Source organism: Pipra filicauda, unplaced genomic scaffold (assembly GCF_003945595.2).
Source record: "Pipra filicauda isolate LSUMZ 115617 unplaced genomic scaffold, ASM394559v2 scaffold23_size5868930_pilon, whole genome shotgun sequence".
NCBI classification, from domain to species: Eukaryota; Metazoa; Chordata; class Aves; order Passeriformes; family Pipridae; genus Pipra; species Pipra filicauda.
Genome location: NW_024104354.1, coordinates 1,196,520 through 1,211,888, shown reverse-complemented (window position 1 = coordinate 1,211,888; position 15,369 = coordinate 1,196,520). Strand labels below are relative to the sequence as shown.

Here is a 15,369-nt window from a genome sequence, read left to right as displayed (position 1 = left end):
CTTCACATGGGCTCTCCCTCCTGTCCAAAAGTAAGCAGTATCATTAGCGCCAGTGGACGTCCCTTACCTCTCTGAGGTGCTGGACACAGGGATGATTGAAAGGGGTACCCCAGGAGTTCACCTCTGAGAAACCCTCAGAGCCATGCTGGACATGGAGTTGCCATGGGGGCACCTGGGGGTCCTACAGAGCTCCATCCCCATCCCACCTACTACTCCACTTCTCCACTACTCCACCTTTGATGTCTTGGGCCAGAAACATACAGATGACACACAGGCCTTTGTCTCCAGTATGTGAAATACACATAGAAGCCTTCCATGGTATCTAATGCAAAGATAAAATCAACACCTGAAAGCAAATTCATCTCAATAAGACTGAACCATAGACCAGATCCAGGTGGTGGAAGGAATCCATCCATATCTACTAATTGTGCAATATCCCATCTGCTGTTGCTGAAAACGTTTGCTCTCCCACCCCCAACTAATGAAGAGTTTTGCAGCTTTTGGGTTCTTCTGCTCTTCCAAACAGGATTTGTAAATAGAAAAAAAAAATAGGCAGAATGAAACATGCACTGATATAGCTGTTCATTCCCCTCTCAGCAAAATGAGTGACTGGGGGGGGGGGGTTAAAAACACCAAAGCACATGTTCTGCTGCCACCACCTGGCCATGAATAGACCTAGATAGAGTTTTAAAATAAAATGTGCTTCTTCAGAATGCATCAATTCACTAAGCCTATCATTTTTATATCCTTTTATTTTCCTTTACCTGTCTTCAGCTTGGTGTACTTGTACCAAATCCATCAGAAGCCCAGAGCCCCAGCCTGCCTGGCAGGTCTGCCCTGCAAACAGGTGGGATTCAGATATCTTGAAGTTCATCACAGACTTGGGCCTCAGCTCTGTGATAAAAGTTATTTTAGAAAAGTGTTCTGAAAATCACCTTTTCAGCCAATTCAGGACACATGTAGAAAATACTTCTGAAAGGATCCATCCCCTAATCTAAAACTTTTAGAGTTCCTGGCACAACTTGTGGAAAGTGAGGATGACATCACAATTACTATAGAGACTTCTCTCAACAAAAACTACTTAAAGAGAGAGAGAAGACTGTCTTTATGCAGCTGTAATCTGAAACAGCCTGTAGGCATTTTTTTTTTTTTGCTGAGAAAAGTGCAAATCCAGCATGAGCTTCACCAAACTCTGGAAAGAAAAAATTAATCCTATCTGGAAAACATACTCTCTAAAAGTAAACCATGCAAAAAACTTACCTTAAATAGAAATATCAAAATAAAGGTATGGATTGGTATTCATATATCGGCCTAGAGACTCCTCTAGATGGTCTGCATCAGTTTTATCAGTCTGGTATATCATAGCTCCACAACCTTAGAAACTTTATAAACCATAAATATGCCATTTTTTATTAACCCCAAATCTCTCTCTGTATTTTCTTTTTGGTGTGCAAAGGAGCAGCAGAGAGCAATTTGCTACTCCATTCTTTCACTTCTCTTTAGTCACAATTTTTCATCTATTTGTTTATTTTTTATATGGCCCTTTTCTTTTGCCCCAACACCCCTGAAAAAATATCCCAATTACTAATGAGTAATTGGGCATTTATGAGTAATACAGGCATTTATGAAACTCTATGCAGTTTTGTTTCCTGTGAAATGCAGCTCAAAACTTGAAAAACAAATCATGAAGGGTGGCTTTAAAAATTCAGTAGCAAGCTAACCTTCTCGGGAGGGTAAATGTGTATCCAGCTCTATATCTCTTTTTGTTGAATGTAAGCAATTTTGTGATATACCCAATTAAAAAAAAATCTCTGCAAACAGACGAGGAAAAGTTGAAAGTGGTTTTACATTTTGCTGACAAACATTTCCAACAGTTAGTTCTCTTAGGAGTCATTTCTAGTTTTTACTAATAAAGAATGACGTTGTCTGGGATGCAGCCACATCTTTGTTAAGGGATGTTAAAAACCACCATCACTGAGGCCTAGAAGTGAAAAAAGGCTTTAATTTCAAAATAGTTAGAGAACAGGCATTAGGATTATTCAGCTGCATACTATAAAGCAGGTTATAACTAAAACATTTATTGTCTCCATGAATATAATGAGAATTTCATGATCCCATGGTTTAAAACCACTTAGTAGATTAAAGGTAGTTCCTCAGGCTTTCAGTGTGGTATAACATTAGTCCTTATCTGATATCAGTGAAGTGCAATATGGATTGATATGTGGACCATAGAGTGAAACAGACTGATTGCCATTACAATATCAGCCTTACCATGTGCTTGCCACTTTGTCCCTCAAGGTAATTCATCAACCAGAGGTACAGTCATATATCACTCTTTCTGCAATCTGCCTTAGAGAGACAGATTTTTGAAACCTGAATACTCAAAAAACTTTAGGATCCATAAAATAGGCAGGTCATCTGGCTTGGAATGGGTTGATTGTGGAGTCCACACTGATCTTCTCATTCAACATGAAAAGCTGCCTTCAACAATAGCATTTGGGATGACTGTTTTCAGATGTCATTGATATTACTTGACCACAGTTCAAGAAAAAGATGGCCACAATAGCAGCCTGTGTTCTAGAGAGCCATTTTTGGTAACTCAAATTACTGTAATTTATTTCTTGTAACTCAAATTACTGTCATTTATTTTACTCTAAAATACTTCCTTTTACATATGTCAGTGCTTTATTGTGATGGTTTTGACCTCAGTGAAGAACTCGTAGGAATCCTTTGCTCCCTCCCTTCCTATGCCTGAGGCTTTCATCCCACCAAATGGCAAGTTCAGATCTCTCACAAGCCAGCAGTTGGTCCACACCAATCCAGACTGTAGCCTGTGTGCCACCCGGTGAACGCGTCCCACGTTGTTGGACCACACAGTGGCTGCCAAGCCATATTTCACACCATTGGCTCTTTTGATCACTTCTTCTTCTGTATCAAATGCTACCACACATGTCACAGGACCAAAGATCTCTTCTTGCATGCAACAAGATTCATCCTTAACTTCAGCAATAACTGTGGGCAACATGAAATAGCCTTTCTGGTTGCCAGGTGGGAGATCCAAAGCATCCACTCCCTCTCCACAGAGGACTCTGGCTCCTTCAGCCTGAGCTTTCTTCACATAGTTCCTTACCTGGGAAAGCAACAGGAAAACATCACTGCTAAAGGACACCAAATCCTGAGGCTCCACACATTAGCAGGAGCCCCTGAATAACTCCAAATGGAACATACTGCCCTCCTACAACAGAGGGCAGCTTTCCCCAGCTTTTGTTCTTAAGTTTCTTTAAAGGTAAAGCTGTGTATTTCTTGCTGAAAAAACAATTGTTTGCTCTTTCCTAACACTTACTAGCCTAGCAGGCAACACTGCTGGTCCTTTTGGATAAGTATTGTCTAAAGGGTAGGGCCCTTGGTGAAAACACAAGTGCTCCCAGAGCCTCCCTCCCTTCTTCTAGGAGCCTGGGCAGTATGCCATACATCCCACGCCATGGTTCACTCCATTACTCCAAGGGATCAGTAATATTTTCCTGCCTCACAGGCAGGCTTATTAAATTTTTACACACCACTAGGATGATGAATGCTACAGAAAATCTCATCAATAAATAATTAAAGATGTTTCCATGGCTGCTGCCACCATATGCTTGCTACCTTGAACACATCAGACATGCTGTTGATCTGCTTCTGCCTTTCTGCAATTGTTGCCTGGTTTCTCTTCTTATAGAAAGCCCAGAGAGACACCACAGGGCTTCCTTTTCTTTTTCTTCTTTTAGGCACCTTGGTAGGTTAAACTTGGAAGTCCTCTTTGGAGCCACAGACAGAGGACCTCGGGAAGTGGGTGTTTCTATCACTCTACTTTCAGAACCTCTGAAATCCCCTTGTGCAGCCCTCTAGAAGATGAGAAGAAATTACAAACTCTATGTAACATCACCTTTTCTAGATGTTCTTTACTTATAAGTGCTCCCACATCGACTGTAGGATCTGAGGGATTCCCGGTCTTCCACTTCTTGGCCTCTGCTACAAACCTCTTCAAAAACTCACTGTATATGCCCCTCTGAACAAAGATCCTGGAGGTGCAGAGACAGATCTCACCCTACCAAAAAGAAAGGAACAAAAAAAGAAATCAACAATGTTGGTTCATATTACACTGTACTATTGACGCATCCTAGGAGTCATATCCCACAATGAGACTTGTGTCTCCACATCCTCAGAAGTGCAAACTACATTAACCAGCACTGCAAAGTGGGATTTTTTTTCCAGATAAAAAAGGAAAAGGGAAGGAAAAGATGAAACAACATCAGGATCATGCAGCCACTACCATAAGTAAATTTGATTTTTCATTGATTCCATGTTTTCTCTTTCAACATTTTTCATAGGAAATGTGATTCCAATTCTGAATGATCTCTGTCTTTATTTCCTGATAATTGATTTCTGATACCAAGCTAGTTCTCTGAACATTTGCACTGATACAGTTTCCTGGCTTTGGTAATCTCTCCTGAGGGTAGCGATGAGGGAAGAACAATGTTGGTAAAATTTGGACAGAAGTCTCCTAATAAAACTTTCTTCATATTTTTCTACTTAGGTTTTTCTCACAACACAATTTCGAAACAGACCCTGACAATTTACAGATCCAAAGGTATAGGCATATGCACACGAACTCTTGAACACACGTCCCTCCTTGCTGCAAACAGGGTTTATATGCTATAGAGGTGGGAGGAACCTGGTTGGAAAAGCTGGACCTCAGGGTAGTAGGGATGCATTGGCTCAAGTCGGCATCATCAAAGATGATGGCAGGGTTTTTGCCTCCCAGTTCCAGCGAAAGCCGCTTGCAGTGCGGAGCACTTTTCTCCCTGATCCGCTGGGCCGTCAGCGTGCTTCCCGTGAAGGAGACCAGAGGCACGTCGGGGTGGCAGACGAGGGCTTCTCCTGCCTTGGCGCCTGTTCCGAACACTATATTCACCACCCCATGAGGAACCCCTGATGGGAAGAAAGGCACACAGTCATTGTTCCCTTCCCATTGCTCAGCAGGTTTCACTTCACTGTGTTTTGTCCCAGAAGCTAGAAAATCACCTGTAACTCTAGAGTGTCAAATACTGACCCTTAACTTAAGTAGAAGCTGAAATGCATGATGCTAAATAGCTCTGGAGATCATGGGTTAAATGATAAAACCAATTCCACTGATCAGTTGATCTCATCTGATATGCATCATCAGAGATCCAGTTCTCAGTCATTCAAAGAAGAAACAATCATCCTCCCAGTTTTAGTTAACAGTGCATCAAATACAACCATGACACAGATACCAAGAGCTGATTCTCACTCTTGTATGCTCTCATGGCTCCTCAGCTGGCATCACAGACTTAAGGACATCCTTAAGCAGAGTGCAGGAGGGGCAAAGGAGGCCTACAAAAACTTTTCATCAGAAGATAGTGGAAAAAAATGGGCAATAGCTGGGGTTGGAGAGATGGGATAGTATGAGGACTGGGAAAGCTTTTTTTCTCCAGTGCAACATTCAGCTACAGCAAACAGGCTTTCCCAAAGCCTTTGAGCACCTTCTGATTTCTGCAACAACAAAAGAACCCCCAACAAAATGGTGCACAGATAAGCATTTTTCCACCCCATTCCCCCTCCTTAGCATGCTACAGGACTTACCTGCTTTCTCCAAGAGCTTGCACATCATCCAAGCTGTGACAGATGTCATCTCACTTGGCTTGGCAACCACAGTATTTCCACATGCAATGGCAGGAGCTATTTTCCACGTCAACAAATACAGTGGCAAATTCCAAGGACTGATTAAACCAGCTACAAAGCAAAACAGAGGTAGAAATTCAATCTGCTGGGATACAAAACTCATATCTCTGACCTCAAGAAGTTATACACCATTTCAGATTTATGAAGGGAATTTGGCTATGGCTCTTATTTGCAGACAATTGTACAATAAATTTGCAGCATTTCTCGCAGGCAAATAACTTTTAAAAAGAACTGTGCAAATTATTCTAAAGGTGATCAACTGAACTCTCTGAATCAAAGTTTTGCTGCTTCTTCAGGGCAGAATCTGATATTCACAGGAAGTTTTTCAGTGTTTCCTAGGAACATTAATGCAAGGTTAGCCATAACAATCATTTACATCAACTGGTCTGTGGTTAGCAAACAGCAGGTGAAGGTAATTATTGAATGGTTTGTGTTGTGAGGGTCCTTAAAGATCACCTAGCTCAAATTCCCCTGTCATGAGCAGGGACACTTTTCATTTGACCAGGTTGCTCAAAGCCCCATCCAACCTGGCCTTGAACAATTCCAGGGATGGGGCATTGACCAGTTCTCTGGGAACCTGTTCCACCACCCTCACAGTAAAGAACTTTTTCCTAATATCTAATCTAAACCTACCTTCCTTCAGTTTGAAGCCATTACCCCTTGCTTTATCGCTACATGTCCTTGTAAAAAGTCCCTCTTCAGCTCTCTTGTAGGTCTCCCAAGAGCTTTCTCTTCTCTAGGCTATGTTAGCTCAGATCATTCTTGCTTTCTTTTGCTCTTCAAAGCTTTTCTTGTTTTTCAATTTTAATATTTAAAAAGTATGCATAACATATAGTACACATTTTCCAGATAAATTTTAGTCTAACTCATGAGTGCCAAAATTTGTCACTGTACAAAACTTTTGTTCCCACAAATTGCTCAGTTATCAGAATTATTTTCAGTAATTTCCTGTAGGAACATTTTCACTTTACATATTTATAAGAAATTATGAAAAATATCTGTGATTGCTAGGTGTGACTCCTCACAAAAGCCACAGGATTTCTTGCTGTTTGATGGAGTAGATACAGTGAGGGACTTTTTCTTATGAGAGTGATTTTACCAGAAGTAGTCTTGTTCTCCACTGCTCAAGAAAACTTTTAAATAGGTCCACTAGGTTAGCCAATCTTATGTTTGAAATAATTCAAGTGTAAATGTGGAGCACTCATATATAATTAATGTTATATGTTATTTATACTATATATATATCTAATATAACCTAATAATAAAATCCATACACCATCATTACTTTGTCAGCTCAGCATAGCCACCTTATTTGTGAAGCAGCAGCATCATCTAGTGGCTGAGTTCAGCAATTCCCCAGCTAGAACTGGTTTATCCACCCATGTGCACTCGGGTCACAGACTCGTTGCAAGCAACTACTGCTTTCCTAAAGGTGAGGAGTATCCTGTTCTCCCTGCAGGAGTAGCTGCTCAATGCTCTGCATGCCTCACTGACCCCCAGCTGTAATACTTAACTACAGACACACATGTCCAAAACACAAGAGAGATTTTGAGGGTGAGAGGTGGCAGGTTTGGCTTTTTAAGGCGCGCAATAACTTTTTTGCCATGAAGTAGCATAACTGATTTTATGTGAAGTTGTTGATGTTTTAGTGGACAAGCCATGTTTCGCACATAACTCAGAGACAATAAATGCTGTTGAAAAAATCCTTTCTTTTCTGAGCCACATTTGAGGCAGACATTTTGCCAAGCTATTCAGCATGTCAAGATCATCATACCAACTCCAACAGGTGCCCTCGAGGTGTAATGCACACAGCCCATGGTTGCCATCTCAGTGCACTCTGTGATGTGGTGAAGGATGGAAGAGGCAAAGAATCGGAAGTTGTACACAGCTCGAGGGATGTCCACTGTTCTGGCAAATGTAATAGTTTTTCCTGAAACAAAACCAAGCAAGCACGCTGCTATTATGGACAGAAACAGTGCTTTATACTCTGCTCTGAAAGTTGATTTGCATGCTTTTTGGGAAATGTCTTTTGTCCTGCACCAAAGTAATCCCCAGCACAGGGCAATCCTTAGTCAATGACAACAGCCCCCCACTAGTGATGCAATCCAAATATCTAACAACTGAAGCCAAAGTCAGCAATTCTGAAAAGCAAGAATGCCCCAGGAATCCAAAATCCAAAACTTCTTCAAAGTTCATGCACATCAACTTCAGTTTGCTCCAACAGTTTATACCATACTAAAAATTTCATCCAAATCCTTCATTTCAACAATCAGCAAGACACACTTGGGATGAACAGTTCCAATTTTTACCCTGATCCTTTGACTCTGCTTGTGCAAATGCTTCCAGGTCATGTTCAATAAGATCTGCCAATTTGTTCAGGATCTGAGATCTTTCCCATGGACTTTTTGAGGACCAAATTGGGAAGGCATCTTTGGCAGCTTTGACAGCAGCTTCCACCTTAAAAAGTAAAAGAGGGATGGTGAATGTTTATGAAAGGCATAAGAAAATATCAAACTCTCAGCAGATGAATTCAGATTTCAGAGGCTAGTAATCCAGATCACACTGCTGGGAAGATGACATCTCCTTAGAGCTTCTCCATTGCTATCAAGACACTATCCCGTAACTCAAAAAGTGTTATTGAAATAAGAGTATCTAGAAAAAAAAATTCCACAGGAACTCTTGCTTTTCTCCAAATTCCAGCAACTTGTAGGCAACCTCCAGGCCTGGAGGAAATGTTGGACTGGTCAACTGGTACTAGCAAGTGCAACTGACCAAACTGAAGCAGAATCTTGTTGCTCATGAAGAAAAGAGCAAGAATCTCCCCTGGAGCAAATGCAGTTTCAGTCTAAACATCCACAGCCCTTGCAATACAGGACTTCAGCTGTACCAGACGATGAAAGTAAGGGGCTGCAGAAGGAACAGAATGTATGTCCTGCCCTTGATTTCCTCTCTCCTTTGCACCATTTGGTTTCAAGCAAGGACTAAGAATATATTTACGGAATGGAAACTAAGAATATATTTACGGAATGGACACTAAGAATATATTTACAGAATGGACACTAAGAATATATTTACGGAATGGACACTCAGAAAAATTTTATCTTACCTGATCACAGCTAGAAATTCATTAATGCCCTCACAGGAAAAAAGTTCCTTCCTAAACTCTTGGAGTTTAGTCAGTTCTGTCATCAGACACCTATTGAAACCTACAGATAAGAAAGATCATTATATGCATTTATGTAAATGCATACCAGTCTTATCAGTATTTTACTTGAGATGTACATGACTGCTGCATGGTCCTTCAGCCTGACCTTTCTTCTGAATAGTGGCAGATTACGAGCACTTTTCTGAAGCAGACTAGGCTTCAAAGGATTAAAATTCATCAGAAAGCTTTCTCTCTCATGAATCATTTCCTCCGGACTCTTACATGGAAGTTACCTGCATCTATTGATTTATAAGCAGTTCCTTCTTGATGTTTACCAGTCTCAGACTAAGTAAAGATGGTCATCAATATCCTTCCATGTTTTAATTAAGTGCCCTATTTCCCAATTTTTCTTCCTATGTATCACTTCTTCATTGTTCTAATGCCTAATCAAGGTGAGTTTTCAGTCAAAGCTGTCTTAGCTGGTTTCCTAAAATTTTTGCAAATAAAATTTCTTCAGATTTTGGAAATCTGCCAAAATCAGTAACTAGGAGGATGCTAGTTATGACCTTTCCAAATGCTGCCACATTGCTGGTTCCCATGCAGTCACTAAAGGTTCCTTTCCACCAATTCTACAAAACTGAGTTCCAAATTTGTTCCTTCTGATGCCTTAGAGCTTTTTTGGATTTTTTTAACTTTTGTAGATTTTAGAAGTAGTTGTGTAGTAAATGTAGATTTTTATGTAGCTGTATTATATCCCTTACCCTTTATCAATGCCTCTAAATTGTGTTAGCGTGTTTAGTCTTTTTCCAAGGTAGAATTGTAGAAAAACACCCCTGTTTAAGAACATGTCACTCTAGGTCTGGACCAGGAGATATCACACAGACAAAGCAATCTTCAAGCCCAGAATTTTGGAGGAACTCCAAGGACTGTACATGCTTTGAAGAAGATGAAGATGAGGAATAAGGGCTCCCAAATGCCCCCAGACCCAATTCTCGAAGGGGTGCGTCGGGGGGCAGAATGGGGCAGAACTGGGGGTGGACAGATCTGGGATTGGATGGAACTTATTATAAAATTATAGAACCACTGTCTGGGTGTGTGCGTGTAGTGTGTATTCCTCTAGGCCTACTGGTCCCATTATCTTATCTTACACACTAAATTGGCCTGGAGTCTTTTTCTCTGGTCTTTTTAGGCAACACTTCAGATTGTGATGGGTGACATTTCAATTATGTTTTACTAATGAGGGCACAAAATTTTAAACAGGGGGGGAAAAAAAATCTATCTAACCCTTCTTCTTCACGGTCCCATGCACATGAGAATTTATGGTCCCCATAAAAATAAGACCCAGAGTTTGAGAGCCAGAACAATACCAGTACAGAGGCCAAGGAAGGAAATAAACCAACATGCACAATGTCACATGGATCACTTGCTATGTAGTTCAACAACCTACTGCTTAAGTGCTGATGATAGCAGGCTGTCAGTCACTGAACAGGTGAGGCAGGACCAAGGCAGGCCTGGGAAAGAGGAACTGCAGCTTCCTGAGTGAGTCCGGTGCAGATGCCATGCTACCCTGAAAAGGTTCACCCTCTGTGAAACCATACCACCTTCACTAATTAACTTGTTCTTCCACCCTCCCATCTTGTGGTGCTGCTGCTCATCTGTCTTCTCCTCTGTGGCCTTTTCCACCGGGTGCTGCCAGGACAGAAGATAACGAAGACCATCTGCATTTTTAACCCTTCAATGGGTTTAGAAGAAGGACAAAAATATTGCTTTTTCACAGACAGCAGAAAAGAAAACTAGCAAAGGAAGGAATTAAGTGGTAGTAGATTAATCTAAAAAAGGTAAGAGGAAAAAAGAAGAGATTGGTACAGATGTAAGAGAGCATACAAAAGTTAAACAGTTACTTAGTTTGACTAGCAAAAAGCAGGAAAGACAGTCAAGCCACAAAGAAAACACACGTAAGAATTAAACTATGAACTCGTGTGTCTGAAACACTTCCTTCTGCTTTCCTCTTCTGCACAAGACAGACACAGAGAAACAATACACAATCCAGACCCATCATAAAAGGTTGATATCAAAATACCCCAAACTGAACTGCCCTCAGGACATGATTTTGCTTTTGCAGGGGCTAACGGACAGAAGGAAGGTTCTTTAAAGAGAGGTTTTTAGAAAGTAGCTTTTTGCCAGCACTACTTAGTCCTCACCAGTCTGTCTGAGACACAGGGCACCTGCTCAGCTTGCTGTGGTACTGCTATTTAGAATTTAAGACATCTAGGCGAGGGAACAAACTAACCCCTGAAAAAATACATTCAGTGTTTTTGGCAGAAAGTGGCTGAAATGGCTACTGCAGCTGACCTGGTGTTAAACTCCAGGGTCAGCAACAGATTTGCTGTCTCCCTCCATTTCACCTTCTAATCTTCCACTAAAATTAACCAAGAAAATATCCAACTGGACATTAAGCCTTGCTGGAAACTGGCATCCTGAGTTCTTTGCTGAACTTGGGTCTATATGCTTAATTTGGTATCTCTAGATAACCTCTAGTAGTATGTGATTGCATTTTCTTCAGCATATTCCATCAGTCACCAGTGGATGCCAGCTCTGCAGAGCCCAGTCTTCTTGTGAGTAAAGGCAGGACTAAAGCACTCGCCAAATTTACAGGTCTTTAAACTGGGTTCCCATCGCTACACACAACCACTAACTCAGAAACTGAAAGAGAAAAGCCATTGCTCTTGGTATATTTGAACTGTATCTCTAGAGTGGCCAGTAGTCTACTTTGTTAGGTTGTTGTGGTATTCTCGAATCTCTCTTTTAATGATTTTGCAAATGAATGGACAGGAAGATTTGCACCTGCACATTAAAGAGAAGTCTGTTCAGGTATAATTAGGGTTGGAATGAACTTATACAGATTTATTCTAACAAACCCAGCCTGTTACTCTTTAACCCTTGGTCATCAGCATCTAACAAATATTTACCCAGTTGAAATTACAGTGCAAAGGTTTCTGCTGAGAGAAGCAAAGAGAAAGATGTCAATAAGGCTGAAATGCAAGTGAAGGAAACAGCTACATACAGCAGTAGTTTGTTTTAAATATAATTTTGAAAATACTGTCCGCTACTACTTGTCAATATTTTCCAAGTCTTTTATGCTATCCAAGCTTGTCCAGCAGCTTCTCTCTTCATTAAATCTGAAGCGCTATTTTAGACACAGACTTGTAGGTCCCTTATGAAGTAGAATCAATGAAACTGCAGCTCCCCTGATCAATGTCATTGCCCATCTACACCTGCACACGTACAAGGTAACAGGAAACATTCATCCCACTAGAGAGCATGGGACCAGGAAACTTATTCACGCAGACGACAGAGTATGTTATAAAGAAACGCATTCATCACAGCTACTCCATCACCTCTACTGAATATCCAACTGCTAAACCAAAACCAAAGAGGTCTAGAAGCTTTTTACCATCCTCAGAGAAGAGACAAGCCAAAAATCCTTTTAAATGAAAACTGCAAATCATCAAGAGACTAAGAGAGAACACAGTTACATATGGTGCCTCTAAGTTTATTTACAGAAGAGATCAATAAACGCTTTTCTCTCTTACAGATTGTTTATACTTACAGCCAATCTGAGTGTTATTGTTAACTTATGCACGACATCTCCCATGTGAGCTGACAGAGCTCCACGGAAGCTACTTGAGTTTTGTTGATTCGTACCAGTTTAGGATCCAGACCGTAACTGTCTAGTAGCAAAATGTGAAAAAATAACAGCATTTGCTGCCACAGCAGTGGATTACACAGCACTACAACGTAATCAAAAACTCACTCATTTAAGTGTTGAAGTCTTCCTAACTTTTCTGTTCTCTTACCGTCAGCCTCTCTTACTCAAAAGATTATTGTTATGTGCATTTAACATTTTTCACTTCTTTGTACCTCTGGACAGTACTCACCTCTTCTTTGCCACTGTCTGGCACCTTGCAATAGACATCTCCGGTGGACGGATTATAGGAGTCTATGTAGGAGGAACAAGGAATAAATTTGCCACCTATAAAGTTTTCCAGCACTAGGAGAGCCTTCGACTGAGCCATCATTAGCTGCTTGCTTCATCTGTGACTCTTCCTCTATGAGGCATCAATTTAGATTAGTGTATCTGCATGTATTTGCACAGTAAGTCTGAACTCCTCCCCCTCTCTCTCTCTGCACCGCTTGCTTGCTTGCAAGTGGGAACAAACCCGGGTTACAACAGCAGGAAAGGGGGAATGGGGAAAAATTACTATTTCTGTGACACTTGGTTCTTTTCTAGGAGTTGAAGCAAGGAGGCAAAAACAGCATAGTTGCTGGAAAACGGCTCTTCTTTCTCTCTGGGAAATGAAATACCAAAGAAAAAGAGAAAAAGGAAGGTTTGACAGGGAAATGTCTCCCAGTACCAGTTTTTCAAGCTACAGTTTGAAGACAATTTGCAACAACTAAACAAAATAACTCAAACACCTAGCCAGGAACCTGCTCCTTAGTGTCAGCAGACACAAAGACAAGACACCTAGATTAGCACGTCTGCAACTCATGTTCACTGCTTGTCATCATCAATACTTTTCCTTGTATCCCCAAAACCAATGCACCTGCCAAAACAAAATATTTTAAGCATTAAGAAACTCTCTTTTTTTCCACCAATATCCACAAACAACAAACAATACAAACAGCTGAGTGACCCCTCAATTCAAACACTTGAGAAGCACAATCCTACCTGGTACAGTATGTTGTATGCCATCAAAAATTCATCTTTTTAAAAAAAGAAGGAAAAAAAAAGCAAGACACTGACTTTCACTTTCCCTTCTGTAGATATTCCAGTGGAAGCCACCTTTCTATTACATATTATTAGGTTTTTCATTAACTTCCTAAGAACTCAAACTGCCTAGTAAGAGCTGTGTAAAAGACATTTTTCTCAAAGTGAGAATGCTTAAGATTATCAGATTGCTCTAAGACTGCATGCCACTTCCTTGCACTTCAGAGCTATTCAAAACACTACATCCAGAGAGCAGTATGTTGTCACCAGGAGATTGTGAATGTTTCAGTCAGCAGTTTAGAAAGGTTTTGCACCCTAGGCCACTGCCAAGCCATCAAATTTCTTGTGGATCAACATGCAAGCATATTTTGATTGAATAAAGGTGATATGTTTCTATTGCACAATAACAGATCATGTAGGCTTCAACCAATTGGCATCTCCGGGCAGAGTTCAAATCTGTGCTGAAAGATAGTGCAGTCACATTGAAACTGGATTAGGTAATACCTCTGCTTCTCCCAGGCTACAAACTGGGAAAGCATGCAGTAGCTTTTCTGCCATCACAGAATAGTGAGCCTCAAAATTTATTGCAATCATGTGTGAGAAGAATTACCAGAGGTTCACCCCATATCACACTTCCTTGTCCACAAACAGTAAGGAATTTATGCAAGTTTTAACACTGAAGACACAGTCTTGTGCCTGTAACTGCCCACTGCCTTAAAAGCAACCTAAACATTTTCAAGGTCTGAAGGCAAGTTCAAGTAGGACAGGTTCAAATGCAGGAGCTAGGCAGTATGAATCTCTGGAATCCAGAAGGGCACCAAAACATTCACAGCTGGCATGGTAAAACTGGTAAGAATTTAAGTGCAATTTCTGGACTATAAAAAGACATAACAAACAGTGATAATTCATAAGATTCAGTTTTGGCAATAACAGTTTTCAGGTAATTCAGATTTATAAGATTTTACGTGCACATAAAGCATTGCTGATACTTCTAAAAACGTTTGTGCAGTCAAGAATACAATTTATCTATAAGGTCAACTGCTGAACTGGAGCTAAAGCAGGTAAGTGCAAAAAAGTTACCTACCAAAAAAAGTACATGGAAAGTGTAGGTACAGACCATCCATGACTTTGAACTAAGTAACAATCACGGGCTTTTTGCATTCTTCACTCGCTGGACACGGCTTTACTTCAATTAACCCCAGTGACTGATGCTGTGGAGAAAGTATTAATTCCTGCCACCCACTACTAACTATGGGCAAAGTTGCATTGTCTCCACTCTGCACTCATGTACAGGTCCTGAAATACCTGAGGTATTTTCACACATCCTATTGAAAAAAAAAGACAAGTTGTAGTCAAGTGTGTCTCTCCTGAGCTTACACTGGAGGTCGCAGAAGGACCCTCTTTTTAGTTGGGAGGTTTCATCTGCCCCACTACTGAAAAGTGGGAAGGAGTTATAGGCATAAGTAAGCACAATAACTGGATTTAGCAGACATCACAAGATTAAACTGTCAGCCTTTGCTGAAAAGAGTTTTTTGGATGAAAGACATGTATCCGCAGTAGCTGCACTGACTAACATGAGAAAAACTGCAATTATTTCTTCAGAAGGACAAGTTGGATGCCAGTTTTACATTTTAACTTGCAAATTTACTCTGAAACTTCTCAGTTATAGAAAGTAAAGAATGATTTAACACAATTTAGAACTGTTTAAATAGTAAAA

At 40.6% G+C, this 15,369-nt stretch overlaps 1 protein-coding gene across 1 annotated transcript; it reads right to left on the bottom strand.

Moving 5' to 3' along the window:
- Nucleotides 1–1,982: 1,982 nt before the first annotated feature.
- On the bottom strand, nucleotides 1,983–15,310 carry ALDH8A1 (aldehyde dehydrogenase 8 family member A1). The gene is made up of 7 exons (XM_027746584.2): nucleotides 12,823–15,310; nucleotides 8,049–8,196; nucleotides 7,514–7,669; nucleotides 5,641–5,790; nucleotides 4,712–4,968; nucleotides 3,923–4,084; nucleotides 1,983–3,130 (listed from the first exon to the last, which is right to left on the bottom strand). The coding sequence occupies exons 1-7, from the start codon at nucleotides 12,961–12,963 to the stop codon at nucleotides 2,678–2,680; spliced, it is 1,467 nt and encodes a 488-aa protein (XP_027602385.1). The 5' UTR covers nucleotides 12,964–15,310; the 3' UTR covers nucleotides 1,983–2,677.
- Between the last annotated feature and the right edge of the window lie 59 nt (nucleotides 15,311–15,369).

What these genes read in the sequence shown, in the direction of transcription:
- ALDH8A1 (XM_027746584.2), bottom strand. Translation starts at nt 12,963, where the DNA reads ATGATGGCTCAGTCGAAGGCTCTCCTAGTGCTGGAAAACTTTATAGGT. An exon ending in AGCAGAGTCAAAGGATCAGG is followed by an intron (nt 7,670 to 8,048) that starts GTAAAAATTGGA and finishes GTTTTGTTTCAG; the next exon opens with GAAAAACTATTACATTTGCC. An exon ending in GTAAAGAACATCTAGAAAAG is followed by an intron (nt 3,131 to 3,922) that starts GTGATGTTACAT and finishes TTGCTTTCCCAG; the next exon opens with GTAAGGAACTATGTGAAGAA.